The 13145-nt window shown below is 59.3% G+C and overlaps 2 protein-coding genes across 11 annotated transcripts in view; both read right to left on the bottom strand.

The window, feature by feature from the left end:
• Nucleotides 1-1911: 1911 nt before the first annotated feature.
• On the bottom strand, nucleotides 1912-6556 carry SLC16A8 (solute carrier family 16 member 8). The gene is made up of 4 exons (XM_006071361.4): nucleotides 6337-6556; nucleotides 5488-5631; nucleotides 4404-5231; nucleotides 1912-2219 (listed from the first exon to the last, which is right to left on the bottom strand). The coding sequence occupies exons 1-4, from the start codon at nucleotides 6548-6550 to the stop codon at nucleotides 1912-1914; spliced, it is 1494 nt and encodes a 497-aa protein (XP_006071423.4). The 5' UTR covers nucleotides 6551-6556.
• Nucleotides 6557-9280: 2724 nt separating this feature from the next.
• Nucleotides 9281-13145, bottom strand: part of PLA2G6 (phospholipase A2 group VI) — a 92289-nt gene continuing 88424 nt past the window's right edge. For 7 of the 10 annotated variants that reach the window (XM_044940873.2, XM_044940871.2, XM_044940872.2 and 4 more), the window contains 4 exons: nucleotides 11014-11136; nucleotides 10486-10693; nucleotides 9970-10013; nucleotides 9281-9737 (listed from right to left, as the gene is read on the bottom strand). In XM_044940873.2, the coding sequence (XP_044796808.2) occupies nucleotides 9299-9737; nucleotides 9970-10013; nucleotides 10486-10693; nucleotides 11014-11136 (814 nt within the window). In that variant the 3' untranslated portion in view covers nucleotides 9281-9298. Of the gene's footprint in view, nucleotides 9766-9969; nucleotides 10014-10485; nucleotides 10694-11013; nucleotides 11137-13145 lie in introns of those variants that run through there. The other 3 variants (XM_044940874.2, XM_044940875.2, XM_044940877.2) reach the window with 2 other exon arrangements.

Here is a 13145-nt window from a genome sequence, read left to right as displayed (position 1 = left end):
TCTCCTGGACAGCTCCGGCCCACACCTGTGATCGTAGTGGGATTATTAATAGTGACCCTTGTCACCATCCAAGTGTCCCTGTTTGGACAATGAAATTTGTGCTCATCCAGAGAATGGGAGGGGTGCAAGAGGCTGTGAGAGGTGGGTAGGGCCCACAGTGGCCAAGGAGGGGGATGGTTTCCTGCTCATTAGGTTTGCATGTGTGGGTCCCGGGCAGAGATGCCAATGGGATCCTCAGGCAGGATTGGGAGCTTGGAGAGAGGGACCAGCTGTCACTCCGTGTGCCCCCTTCAAGCCATCAGACCGCATCACCTCTCTGAAGGGGCAGCCAGCAGGGAGGCCAAGGGCACAGACTGGAGCTGGCAGCCTAGGTTCCAGGCACAGCTCCTGTGACCCTGAGCTACCTCCTAACCTCCTGGGCCTCAGTTTCCCTACCTGTGAGTGTGGCTAGTGAGGGTACCTGCCTCCTTGGGTCGTTAGGAGGATTGGATGGGTTAACCTTTGTGAGGCGTGTAGAATGGTGCCTGGCACAGTCGGCGCTATATTCGTTAAATAAGATGTAGTCACTGCTCTAGAGGCTCGGGGGAAACTGCAGACACAGTGTCAGTTGGCCGAGTGTGTGCTGGGCTTTCCTGGGGCATGGATGGAAAAGGAGACCAGTAGGGAGGCCTCACCAGGGGGGTGCGTTCTCCTGCGGAGTGTGGACGAATGGAGTCATGGGCCCTGGTCACCTGATTTAGAGGGAGGGAAGCAAGAAAAGGGGTGTCCCGTTTGTGGGAAGAGGGTGAACACGTAAGAGGAAATACATCCCTAAACCTTCCCAGCCAGAGTGAGACCTGGAGCTCCCCGTACTGGACTGCCTGTATCGCTGACGGGGGGCAGGGTGGGGGGGCGGGGCAGGGGGACTTCCCTAGTGGTTCAGTGGTTAAGAATCCGCCTTGCAATGCAGACGGCCAGGGTTCATCCCTGTTCAGGGAACTAAGATCCCACTGTGCTGCAGAACAACTAAGCCCACAAGCCCGCAGCTGCCGAGCCCCTGCAGCACCACTCGAGAGCTGGTGCGCCACAACGAGAAACGATCTGGCACACGCAAGGAAGACGCCCCACCTCTGACAACTAAGACCCAACCGCAGTCAAATTAAAAAAAGAAGTGCCATCGAGGAGCTCTCTCTAGGACTCCTGGGAACTGGGGAGGGGAGGCCAGCAGCCATGTGTCCACAGGGACACGTGTCCAGAGCAAAGGCCCCAGGAAACCCGAATTTATCCCCTAGAGAGAGGAGGCTGGGTCTTTAGAGAGAGGGTCACTTTTAGAAAGGTGAGGGGGGCAAGGTAGGTGCCATCCCCCAACCCTCAGCCCCAGCTCTCCCAGCCGCCACAAGATGGAGTTATGGAGTCACATACGCTCACCTACACTGTGAGAGGAGCCAGGATCCAGCCCTGGCCCGCTGCTCTGGGATGGGTTCACCCATTCTCTGCCCTGGGCCCCTCCAGCAGCACCTGCCGGTGGGGCTTCAGTGCGCAGAGCCAAGATCAGGGCCACCTTCCCCTGCCATCCTCCACCTCTGCCACTCCATCCCCAGTGCCCGCCAGTTCCCATCAGAGGCCCCAGGGGAGAGCCTCTTGGACTCCCTGGCCCACGCCTCCCCACCCCCCAACCCCTAGGGAGCAGCCAGAGATGCAGAAACAGAACTCTTTGTCAGCTCAGTTTTATGAACTTCAGATTCACACAGGCTGTGCAACAGCGGCCTCACTGGCGGGACCAGGGCCACCCAGGGCAATTGAGGGTGGCAGCTCCCCTCATGGACCCCCAGAGGTGACCCCCAGGAGCAGCCCCCCACCCCCACCTGGTGTGGGGGCTCTGAGAGGGGAAGCCCCATTTCTTAAGTCCCTGCCACCTGGCACTACACAGACTCAAGAGTCCAGCCCTGACTCTGTCTTCACCTCGGGTTGCGAAGGCCCAGTGCCCGGGCTCGGCACCTCCACGGCCTGGAGGCCACCGGGCTCCTCGGTGCCGGCAGGCGGGAGGTCAGAGTCCACTTCGGCCTCAGCCTCCTCCCCGTCGCCGGTCCCGCCCTCGGTGCCTGGGCTGGGTGGGCTGTCCCTGGGGTGGCGCAGGCAACAGTTGGTGGCCACAGCCATGAAGATCCCCGCCAGGGCCACCTCGGAGCCTGCCAGGTAGAAGATGATCTCGTAGTTCTTGAGCGCGTCCACCAGGCGGCCTGAGGGGAGGGCGGATGGGAGGTGAGGGCAGGCAGGGGAGCCCACCCTTCACACACGCACACGCAGTGCTCTTGGTGGGGCTCACGGGTGACACACACCCCAGTCTTTGTTTCAGATGGCAAAAATCCATGAGGGTTCTGCCGTCTGTGACCTTAAAACTGTCACTTCTCCTCCCTGGATCTCAGTTTCTTAAGTGATATGGGGCTTCTCCGGTGGCTCAGGGGTAAAGAATCTGCCTGCAATGCAGGAAACATAGGTTCGAGCCCTGGGTCGGGAAGATGCCCTGGAGAAGGAAATGGCAACCCACTCCAGTACTGTTGCCTGGAGAATCCCATGGACAGAGAAGCCTGGTGGGCTACAGTCCATGGGATCACAAAAGAGTCAGACACGACTGAATGACTGAGCACATGGGGCCTGAGGTGAGGCAGCACTTTATAGGGCCCTGCTGTTCCCCAGATTCAAACTCCACATGTACCCTGGAACTGGCCCAGGTGGGGATATTTGACCTGGGAGTTGGGAGAGTACAGGGCTCAGCCTGGGGGCCCCAACTCTTGCTTTTTCCACCTAACCACCTTGGTCTTCAGGGGCCTGGTTCAGTTCTCTCCCAACCTCCCAGGCCACCCCCTCTCCCAGGGGACCCCATGTAACTCAGACTGAGCTATCATCAGCATGGGACTGGAGGCAGGGTTTGTGGAGAGATTACTCCTCTTCTCTGTATTTTCCAAGCTTTCTATCACAGGTACCTCTTACTTTCATATTCGGCGAAGTCTTTTTATCTCCCCAGCCACGCTGCATGGCTTGCAGCATGCTAGTTCCCTGACCAGGGTTCGAACCCAGATTCCCCACAGTGAAAGTGCAGACTCCTAACCACCAGACTGCCAAGGAATTCCCTCAGGAAAATCTTTAAATTCCAAGTATTTCCCCTGAAGTGTGGCTCCTCAGATGCCTTGCTCTCTCAGGGGCCTCCTTGTAGCAGTCCATAGCAGGTTGTGACCCTCTTCGTATGCATCTCAGTGGCCTCAGGAGGTTCCCTGGTGGTCCTCAAGCCAGCTGCCCACCCTGGGCCCCTCTGAGCAGCACCCTAAACTTGCCTTCCTGACGCTAGCCCAGCCCCACCCCACACGCAGTCCTCACCTTCTTCTCACCCCAAGTACCTTCTCTGCCTATTAGATCCACCCCAGGGTCACACAAGAAAATGAAAGATGAGTCTCTGAGCCTCTGGCTGGTTTATAACTTTTGGTGGTGGGCTCGGGGGCTGCTCACACGGCTTCAGGAGCTTTGTGGTTCCACTGGGTCAGGTGAATTGGCAAAATTTGATGAGGGCGCTCAGCTAGCCTGGGCCATCTCAGCTGCAGCCTGGGCCCCAGCAAAGGTGGCCCCTGTCATGGCTCCATCCTGGAGCCTGTGACCTCAGCTCTCTCCTGCTCACGGGCAGGCCTCCTGCCATTTCAGGGATAGCCTGACACCCAGGAAGACCCTAGGAACTCCCACCTCCACCTTTCTGATCCTAGTTCCTGCCTTACTTGTACAGGGACAGTGTCCCCCAGACACACCCTGTGCCCTCTCCTGTGGGGTCCTGGTCTGCCCCGAAAGGCCACGCTCATGCCCACCCTGCAGGAAGCCTTACCCTGCCACCTCATCAGGATGACTTCCTATGTGAGTGTAGAGCACCCAGCAGGCAGTGTGCACAGCGGAAGACCCCAGTGCCCTGCCCCCTGTGAACTCTGCTCCTGGTTCCCCAAGGACACTCCCTATTCCAGTCACCCCTAGAGGCTGGGGAGACTAAACACTCAGATGTAGTATTTCAGAGGTGTGGGCATTAAGCACTGGGGGGGCTCAGATCTGATTCTGGGACTGGCAACTTGAACTTGGCCTCTGTGCCTCTCTGCAGAAGGAGAATAAGCACCTGCACTTCACAAGGCCTTTGTGCCATCTGCTGGAGACCACCCACATTGGGTTCTTCCTGGCACATTCCTGGCTTTTCCGGCCCTACCCTGAGTGGGTGGTACAGCTTGGAGGGGAGGCTAGTTGGCCATGGGAAGGGGAGTGTAACCGGGCTCTCTCTCCCGGAGGGGCCCTTCCCCTCCCCCGTCCCCGGATGTTCCATCCAGGATAAAGGAGGGGGGGGGGGCTTCCCTCGGACCCCGGGGCACTAGGCCACCCTCTCCTCCGACGGGGCGCACCGGCAGAGGGCGGTCCGATGAGCACAGCCACAGCCTCGAGGAGGAGGACCAGGCCCAGGGCACTGGGGAATCGGGGCGCGCCCACGGCCGCCATGAGCACCTCGAACTGCAGGGCGCCCACCATGCCGTAGGAGAGGCCGAAGGCGATGCAGAAGGCGACAAGGGCGCCGTAGCTGCGTGCCCGCGCGCTGCTCAGGTCCGTGAGCCCGTTGGCCATCAGGGCCAGGCTGAAGAGGTAGGCGACGTGTGGCCGCAGGCGCGCCAGGCCGGCCAGGGCGCCGCACGCCGGCCGCGCCACGATGTCGACGAAGCCCACGATGGAGAGCAGGAAGGCAGCCTCGGAGTCGGGCACGCCCGCGTCCTTGGCGTAGTTCACCAACAGGATGGCGGGCACGAAGAGCCCGAGCGCCATCAGGAACTTGGTGACGGCGTACACCGCGAAGGCGCGGTCGGCGCACACGGTCACGTCCAGCAGGCGCCGGCGGGTCCGACCGCCAGAGGGCGCCTCGCGCACGCGCGGTCCCTCGAGGTGCGCCTCCGCCTCGCCGGGCGCGTCTCCTGCGCTGTCCCTGCGCGGCCGCGGGCCGGGCCCCGGGGGCGGCCGCATGACGGCGCCGCACGCGCAGCAGTTCAGCAGGAGGCCGCCGAGCAGCAGGAAGCCGCCGCGCCAGCCGAAGTGCTCGAGCAGCTGCTGGCCGAGCGGCGACAGCGCCGACAAGAACACCGGGCTGCCGGCCGCCGCCAGCCCGTTGGCCAGAGGCCGCCGCCGCTCGAAGTACAGCCCCAGCATGATGAGCGATGGCTGGAAGTTGAGGGCCAGGCCCAGGCCTGCGGGCGAGGCAGTGCTGTACGGGGCTCTCCGAGGGCGCTCCCAGCCCAGCCCGCAGCGGGAAGCAGGGGCGAGCACCCCCCCCAGACACACACCCCCGCCCCAGGGCGGACAGACCAAGGGATGGGGTGAACTGAGCCGAGGGACGAGGACCGCCCATCATGCGGAAACTGAGGACAAGGAGGTCTGGTGGCAAGGTCTCCTGATCCCACCCGCAACCCCATCCCCAAGGAGGGGAGCGGTGGGCGCCCTCACCTGTGAGCACCCCAGCTGTCAGGTATAGCTCCAGAAGGCGCGTGGCGAAGGATGCTAGGATCATGCCAGCCGAGGCCAACAGCCCACCCACCAGCATCACCGGGCGACATCCAAAGCGGGTCACGAGGATGCTGGACACCGGGCCTGTGGGCAGAGCAGGGTCACCAGTCGGGCTGGACCCCTCTCTGGCAGACACTCCAGGCTTTGTACCTCCCAGCCTTGAGAGATGACTTGAAGGGATGAGGTCACTCGCCCCCAGTTCAGAGAGCGCAGGGGCTTGGGCAAAGTCACATAGCTTGGCTGGGACACACCAAAGAGAGCCCTATGGGGGAACACAAGGGGTGGAGCCTGTACGGGTCCCCTGCCCACCTGAGACCATGGAAGGTAAATAGCAGAAGGGGCTTCATTCCTTTACGAACTTCCTTCCTCCCCAGGCTGCCCCCCCTCCCGCCCACCCCTCACCTCCATCATCCACGCGGCTTGGCTAGGAGGACTCCAGCATCGCCCCCCATCCCCACCCAGGTGGTTTAGGGCTTTGGGATTGGGAATCTTATTTAGATCTCAGTTTCCCCACCTGTAACATAGGCGGGTGTGGGTCTTTTGACAGAAATGGAGGGGCCCTTCCAGCTGGCCCAGCTTGCCAGATCAGCCACCTGGGGGTGGGCTCCACCAGTGGCCACTACTCCCCTCTCTGGTGCTAACGCTCCCACAGGAAGGCAGGGGTTTCCATGCCCTCCCCGAGGGGCCTGGGGGATGCTCAAGGGGTCAGATGTCTCCTGGTCCCTGGTCCCGATCCTCAATCCTGGGCTTGGGGGAATGGAGAGGTGTCCGCGAGGAGGGGGCGCGGACCTGTGCCGTAAAGCATGGCGAGCATAATGGAGGACACCCAGGCTGTGTCGCTGTAGCCCGCGCCGAAGTCGCGCATAAGCGCGCGGAAGAAGACGCTCACGGCCTTGGGGAAGCCATAGGCGAAACCCGTGATCACGAAGCAGGCGCCCAGCACGGCCCAGCCCCAGCCTCCGTCTGGGGGGCCGGGGCCCCGCCGGGGACCGCTAGCGCCCATCGCTGCCGCCTCTGGTGGAAGAGAGGGGACAAGAGGTTGTGGCGAGGGTCTGTAGCCAGACAAGAAAGGGAGATGGAGACCCAGGGTGGGGAAACTGAGGTACAAAAGTACCAGGTGAGCCCTGCTCAGAGAATGGAGCCAGGAGCGGAAACCGAGGTAGCACCTCATCCCAAGCCTCCCCTCCTTCAAGGGACGTGAAGGATGAGGGGAGGGTAATAGAGTCGTTCCCACCTGAGTCTTGACCTCAGGAAGACTCCCTCTGGAGGGCACTCCTTGTCCCTCAGGACCTAGCACTGTCAGGAAAAGGGGGTTCGGGTGAGTGGGAGAGGGTGACCATCGGTGTGTGACTGGAGGCATGTGTGGGGACCGAAGAAGTCCCCAGTGTGCACATGTGAGGGTCTCAGGACAAAGGAACAAGCACAGTGGAGCGGGAGACAAGTGCCAGCTGCAGAATGGGTGGTGTTCATTTTCCTCCTTGGCCTTGGGCTATGTTCTTAATTCTCCTCAGTGATCAGGAATGTCTACTGTCATTTAGAACATTATGGAGGAAAAATCAAAGCACGCTGTAATAACATCAGCCTTGTCTCAGAAGCCAAGGGAGCGGAGTTCCAATTCATCCCAGCTTAGCCAGGGATTTGCTCTGTGATTTGGGCCAGTCCCCTCCCCTTGACTGAGCCTCAGTTTTCCCACCTGTAAGATGGGTGACTGATCATCCCACGTCAGCCGGGGATCTTGGTGGGGGGTGGTCAGATCTCTGGCTCCGCTGGACAGATGGGAACCTTTGAGGAGGCACTGGAAGAGAGACCCTATCCCTCCAAACCCTTAGCAGCCCCCCATCCCCTCCACACCCCCCGAACTCCACCCAAGGGTTCATGCAGCAGCCCCAGGTGCCTCTGTAACAGACCAGGAGGAGGCTCTGGATGGACCAGCCCAAGCTGGGGACAGAAGCCTCCCTCCCTTCTGCAACCCCTCTGTGCTGGGAATCTCCTTCCTGACCTTGGGTAATGCCAAGGTGTCCAGGACTCTACTCCCCACCCCAGGACCAAGTTCTGGCTTTTCCTGCATCAGCCCCTCACCACAGGTACAGCCACTTGAGCACCAAGACAAGAGGTGGTCCCAGGCAGCCCTCCCCCCACTCTTACCTGAGCTGTCCCGTGGGTTTGGGTATCCAGCCTCACATCTCCTGAGGCATGCAGGAAGGGGCCAGCCCACCAGCTCCCCCGTGAAGGCCTAGCCAGGTGGGGTCTGCCTCCCAGGCTTCCTGCAGATCAGCGCTGGCTGGACTCTGGCAGCTCGCTCCCCCAGGCCTGGGGCTTAGTGCTCCCCCACCCCTATCCCCTCTAAGAGGCTTTCTGCTGGGAGCTGGGAGGGGAGAAGGGACAGGGCAGCAGCCGACCCACAAGGCCAGGCTGCCCTCCACGGTGGGGCTCCCTGTCCCAGGACCGTCCAGTGAGAGCTAGAGATAGGTGGGTCCCCTCATCTCCTGGGGCCTTGGACAGAAAACACACAGGGCCCTGCCCTGTGGGGTCCTTGTGGTACAAGGGGCACAGCCCTGCCCTGGAGAGGCCCCACCAGCCCTAATCACCTCAACTCCTCGCCTGTCCCCTACCCCGAGGCCACATTCCAGGAGAGCCCTCTGTGGCTTTCCCCTGGATAAGACTAATCCAGGCTGGGTGGGGAGGGGCCAGAACAAAGGGTGCTGTGTCCCAGGGTGCCAGAAGGTGACTTGCTGGTGGTCCCAGGCCTCAGTGACTTCCACCCCTCCCTCTCTGGGGAACTCACAGCAGAAATGAGCCTGGGCAGAGATGGGGGATATAGCCTGTAGAAGTTAGGGCAAACCTAAAGACTTGCTTGGGCTTCCCTGGTGGCTCAACGGTAAAGAATCTGCCTGCCAATGGAGGAGAAAGATTCAATCCCTAGTTCGGGAAGATCCCCTGGAGGAGGAAATGGCAACCCACTCCAGTATTTTTGCCTGGGAAATCCCATGGACAGAGGAGCCAGGTGGTCTACAGCCCATGGGGTTGGAGTCAGACACGACTGAGTGACTGAGCATGAGCACAAAAGGCTTGCTTAAAAGGAGGGATGTGAGGGGCTGGGAGTGAGCGAGGGCTCCCCACCTTTAGGACCTTCTGGACTTTCCAGTGTGAGGTCTCCATCCCAACCTGCCCCTGTGCACTTCAGTCGCTCAGTCACGTCTGACTCTTTGTGACCCCATGTACCGCAGCATGCCAGGCTTCCCTCTCCATTACCATCTCCCGGAGCTTGCTCAGACTCATGTCCATCAAGTCAATGGTGCCATCCAACCATCTCATCCTCTGTCGTCCCCTTCTCCTCCAGCCTTCAATCTTTTCTAGCATCAGGGTCTTTTCCAAGGAGTCAGCTCTTCACATCAGATGGCCAAAGTATTGGAGCTTCAGCTTCAGCATCAGTCCTTCCAGTGAACATTCAGGACTGACTTCCTTTAGGATGGACTGGTTGGATCTCCTTGTAGTCCGAGGGACTCCTAAGAGTCTTCTCCAGCACCATAGTTCAAAAGCATCAATTCTTTGGCGCTCAGCTTTCTTTATGTTCCAACTCTCAGATCCATACATGACTACTGGAAAAACCGTAGCTTTGACTAGATGGACCTTTGTAGGCAAAGTAATGGCTCTGCTTTTTTATATGCTGTCTAGGTTGGTCAAAGTCAACCTGCCCCACCCTGTCCCCTAAATCAGACTCTGCCAGGCCGGCTGATGTGTTGCACTTGCTTTATTTCTCACCATTTACAAAAGTTAAACAGGGAGCTATGCGGGGTGGGAGAGGGGGTGTGCAAAGGGCTTCTCCCCACTGGGACAGAGAAGGGGGAAGAGTTTGAGGGGGCACAAGGTAGGCCCCCAGGGAGAGTCCGGAGTCCCTGGAGGGGAAGAAATGGTTCTGTCCCCTAATTCCGCCTGCTTTCGTTTGAAGGGCCCAGACCCTAGGCCAATGCCCTTGGAACTGCTCAGGCTGGGGTGTGGTTTGGGGAGGGGCGGTCACCCCCCGGTACCAAGGCCCTGGCTCCTTGGATCCACTGCTGCTGCTTCCGTTGCCGCCAGCTCTAGGCAGCTGGGCAGGTGTGGGTGGCAGGGACGACCTCAGACTCCAGGTGGAGGAAGGCGCCTCAGCGGATGAGGGGTGCCGACCGGTCATTGGTGACGGTGGGACGCAGCTTTACGGTAGCAAAGGGGTTCGTACCCCTGCCGGGGGTGGGGGGAGAGGAGGGAGTGAGAGGGGCCAGGTCCCCAACTGGCTGGGGATCAGGGGGAGGCATCTGGGCATCTGAGCCAGGGGTCCGCCCCTACCTCCTGTGCCCATGGGGTCACCTCCACTCAGGCCCACCGTGTCTCCCCCACAGCCCTCTGCTGAGCCCAGCTCCCTCTGACACTTGCTCGGGGACTCACCGAGGGAAGAGCTCTGGGGGTTGCTGCTCCCAGGACGCAAGTTTCTGCAGTGAGGGGGAGGGAGGATTGGGTTTGGTGGGGAAGGAGCAAGCGAGCCCCCCACCCAGCTCCCCACTCCAGCAGGGCAGAGGACTGGCCCAGAGGCCTCTGCAGTGCCAAGCTCCTGCGAGATGAGGTCAAGCATTTGAAAACACAAAATGCTGTGGGTGTAGACTCAAGGAGCCTCTGGGCCAAGTGCCATCTCCCAGGACTAACACCGCCCCAGAGGCGGGCCTTTTCCAGTGCTCCCATCAGGACCCTGGGGCTCCCCTCTGCTAGAGGAATCTTTCCCCCGCCCCCCACCCTCCACCCTGGACTCAAGAAGCCCATTCTGTCCTTCCCTGCACAGATGGGCAGGCTGCGGCTGGGCTGGGAGGGTCCACTCCAGCCAGCCAAGGGATGGCAGGGAGGGTTACCTGGTCTCCCTGCCCACTGGCCCACCCCGGGGTTGAGAGCAGGCTGCAAGAGGGGGCTCACCTTGACGTCACTGGCCACCCCCATGCTGCCCATGCTACTTCGGCGGCTGCTGGGCAAGGGTGTAGGTGCGGGGCTGGGGGTGCGGCTCGGGACGCGGCTTGGGGTTCGGGAGCGGGACTGGCCATCCCAGTGGTCCGAAGATGCTGTGGAGTTGCCCGGTCGGTCCAGGAGGTCATCAAGGCTGTGGCTACCCCGGAGCGGGTAGGACCTGAGTCCAGAGAAAGGAGAGAAGAGAAGGGAGTCAGGGTTCAGGCCCTGCTGCATCCAACCCCATCTGCTGGGCCCCTGAGCATCCTACATCCTCTTCCCCTGGGTGAAAGGAGACTGTTGGCTTGAAGGCAGTCCTGAGAGGAGGCAGAGGGATGGACAATGACCTTCAACCTGTAGTGAGATGGGGGCGCCCTTTCTCCGGGGCCAAAGGAGGCTGGGCCCACTCAGGACCGCAGCTCAGAGATGCCCTCCCTGGTGGGTGGGGCCACTGCCCCCGCCACCCACTGAAGCCCCTGCCCTACCTCTGACCAGCGGTACCTGGAAGGCAGCTCATTCACAGGGCTCCTGGGGTTCATGGAGGTCACCGGGTTCAAGGGGTTCATGGGATTCACAGGCAGCTCTTCCAAAGGCTTCACATAGGCCTCAGGGAACCAGCCGCTCCTGTAGGGTGGAAGCAAAAGGCCCAACAGCAGTGATCAAAATACCACTTCTAAGAGGGGTCGACGACTACTGGGCACTGCTGTGTGCCAGGCTTGGCTCAGAGTAACTCATTTCATTCTTTGAAAGAGGTCTTTGCTGTCACTCAAAGCCACCCGTCCAGACTCATGGGTCCTACCAGGGGCTGGGGTGTCTTAGAGAGGGGGAACTGGAGATCTGAGAAGGAAATCATTGTATCTGAGGACATGGAGTGACAGTTTCATTCCCTGCTCACTGAGCACCCACTACACGAGGGCCCATGGAGAGCCAGACGCAATCCCTGCTCCCCTGGGGCTCCCAGCCCGGCAGGGAGACAGATCCACAAACAGATGATTACAAGGGTGATGCCCAGGGGAGAGGGTGGGCTGGGGTGGGGGACCACAGGCAGCTGTGGGAGCCCAGAGGAAAGAGCACCAGAGCCAGGGGTGACTGGCTACTAACCCTCCACCCTGGGCCCCCTGGTTCTGGTGACTCTGGGCATCCTGCCCGTGGAGTCTTTGTCTGATTGGAAGCTCATTACTGCACCTTCAGAGCAGCCAGGGTCAAAGGAGAGACACTATGATCGATGTTCCCTAGCCTTTTCAGATTCCACGGAATCCATCAGATTTTGCAGAACACCTGGGCAAGTGTTCTCCAAAGAGACGCCCCACCTCAAACCTGATTGACAACATTCTCACCTAAAGGTAACTGGAAGCTATTTCAACTCAAACTGACAGAATAAAACCATTTTCAGAGCATTTTAGTTCTCTTTTCACCATAATATGCCTACTGATGAAACTTGCCATCGTTTTCCCTAACCTGAATCACAGAAAGAATAATGATGTCCCAGGACTGTGATTTGAGACCTCTGATCTAAAAATCATACCTCTGATTTTTTAAATTAATTAATTTTAATTGGAGGCTAATTACTTTACAATATTGCAGTGGTTTTTGCCATACAGCGACATGAATCAGCCATGGGTGTACATGTGTCCCCCATCCTGAACCCCCCTCCCCACCCCATCCCTCAAAGTTGTCCCAGTGCACTGGCTTTGAGTGCCCTGTTTCACACATTGAACTTGGACTGGTGATCTGTCTCACATATGGTAATACACATGTTTCAGTGCTATTCTCTCAAATCATCCCATCTCACAGAGTCCAAAAGTCTGTTCTTTACATCTGTGTCTCTTTTGTTGTCTTGCACATAGAGTCATCGTTACCATCTTTCTCAATTCCATATATATGTGTTAATATACTGTTCTAGGCGGTTTTATAATCAGGTCTTCCCAGGAGGTTGGCTACATGCCTGTTTAGGGAACTTTCAGGGCGGCACCCTGCTGCCCTCTGACGTGGGCCTGCAAAGCAGGTGTCTTTCCCACCACCTGTGTTCTTGGTCACGTCTCTACCCATTGGCTCCTCCTTCTGTTCCTTATCCATTCAGTCATCTGCCATCCACCCATCTATCCACACAATCATGCTGTCCATGCATCACTCATCCATGAGGGCAACCACCCCAGGGTCGCCAATCCACTAACCCATCCATCAGCACTTGCCCACTGCCCACCTCTCTGTCAATCTACTCACACACCTCTCCAATTAGTCTAGACGTGCACCCCCCATCTGTGCATCTTTCCGTGCCCCCTTGCATCTGCCCATCTGCTCATAGGAACAAGCATCCACCTGCCTACAACACCCTCATCCAGTAACCACCTACTAACCCACCTGGTGAGCACCCTCATGTGCACCTGCTGACTCCTCTGTGGATGTTTCATTCATTCATCCCCTCTTCTTATCCTCACTCATTCCTCTCTCCTTAGCGTGAGTGGGCCTGGGCACCACACAGTCTCTTGCCCATAAAGCCCTGGGGGGAGGGCACTGTGTGGCTGCAGCGAGCTCCCATCTTCCCTCTTTTCTCCGGCAGAAAGAGTGGTCCCTGCTCTCCTCCAGGCTTGCAGCAACTGCAGTGTACTCCCCCGCCTCCCCCTTTTCTACTG

The sequence above is a fragment of the Bubalus bubalis genome, chromosome 4 (assembly GCF_019923935.1).
Source record: "Bubalus bubalis isolate 160015118507 breed Murrah chromosome 4, NDDB_SH_1, whole genome shotgun sequence".
In the NCBI taxonomy this organism is placed as follows: Eukaryota; Metazoa; Chordata; class Mammalia; order Artiodactyla; family Bovidae; genus Bubalus; species Bubalus bubalis.
This window is presented reverse-complemented; position numbering and strand designations above follow the sequence as displayed.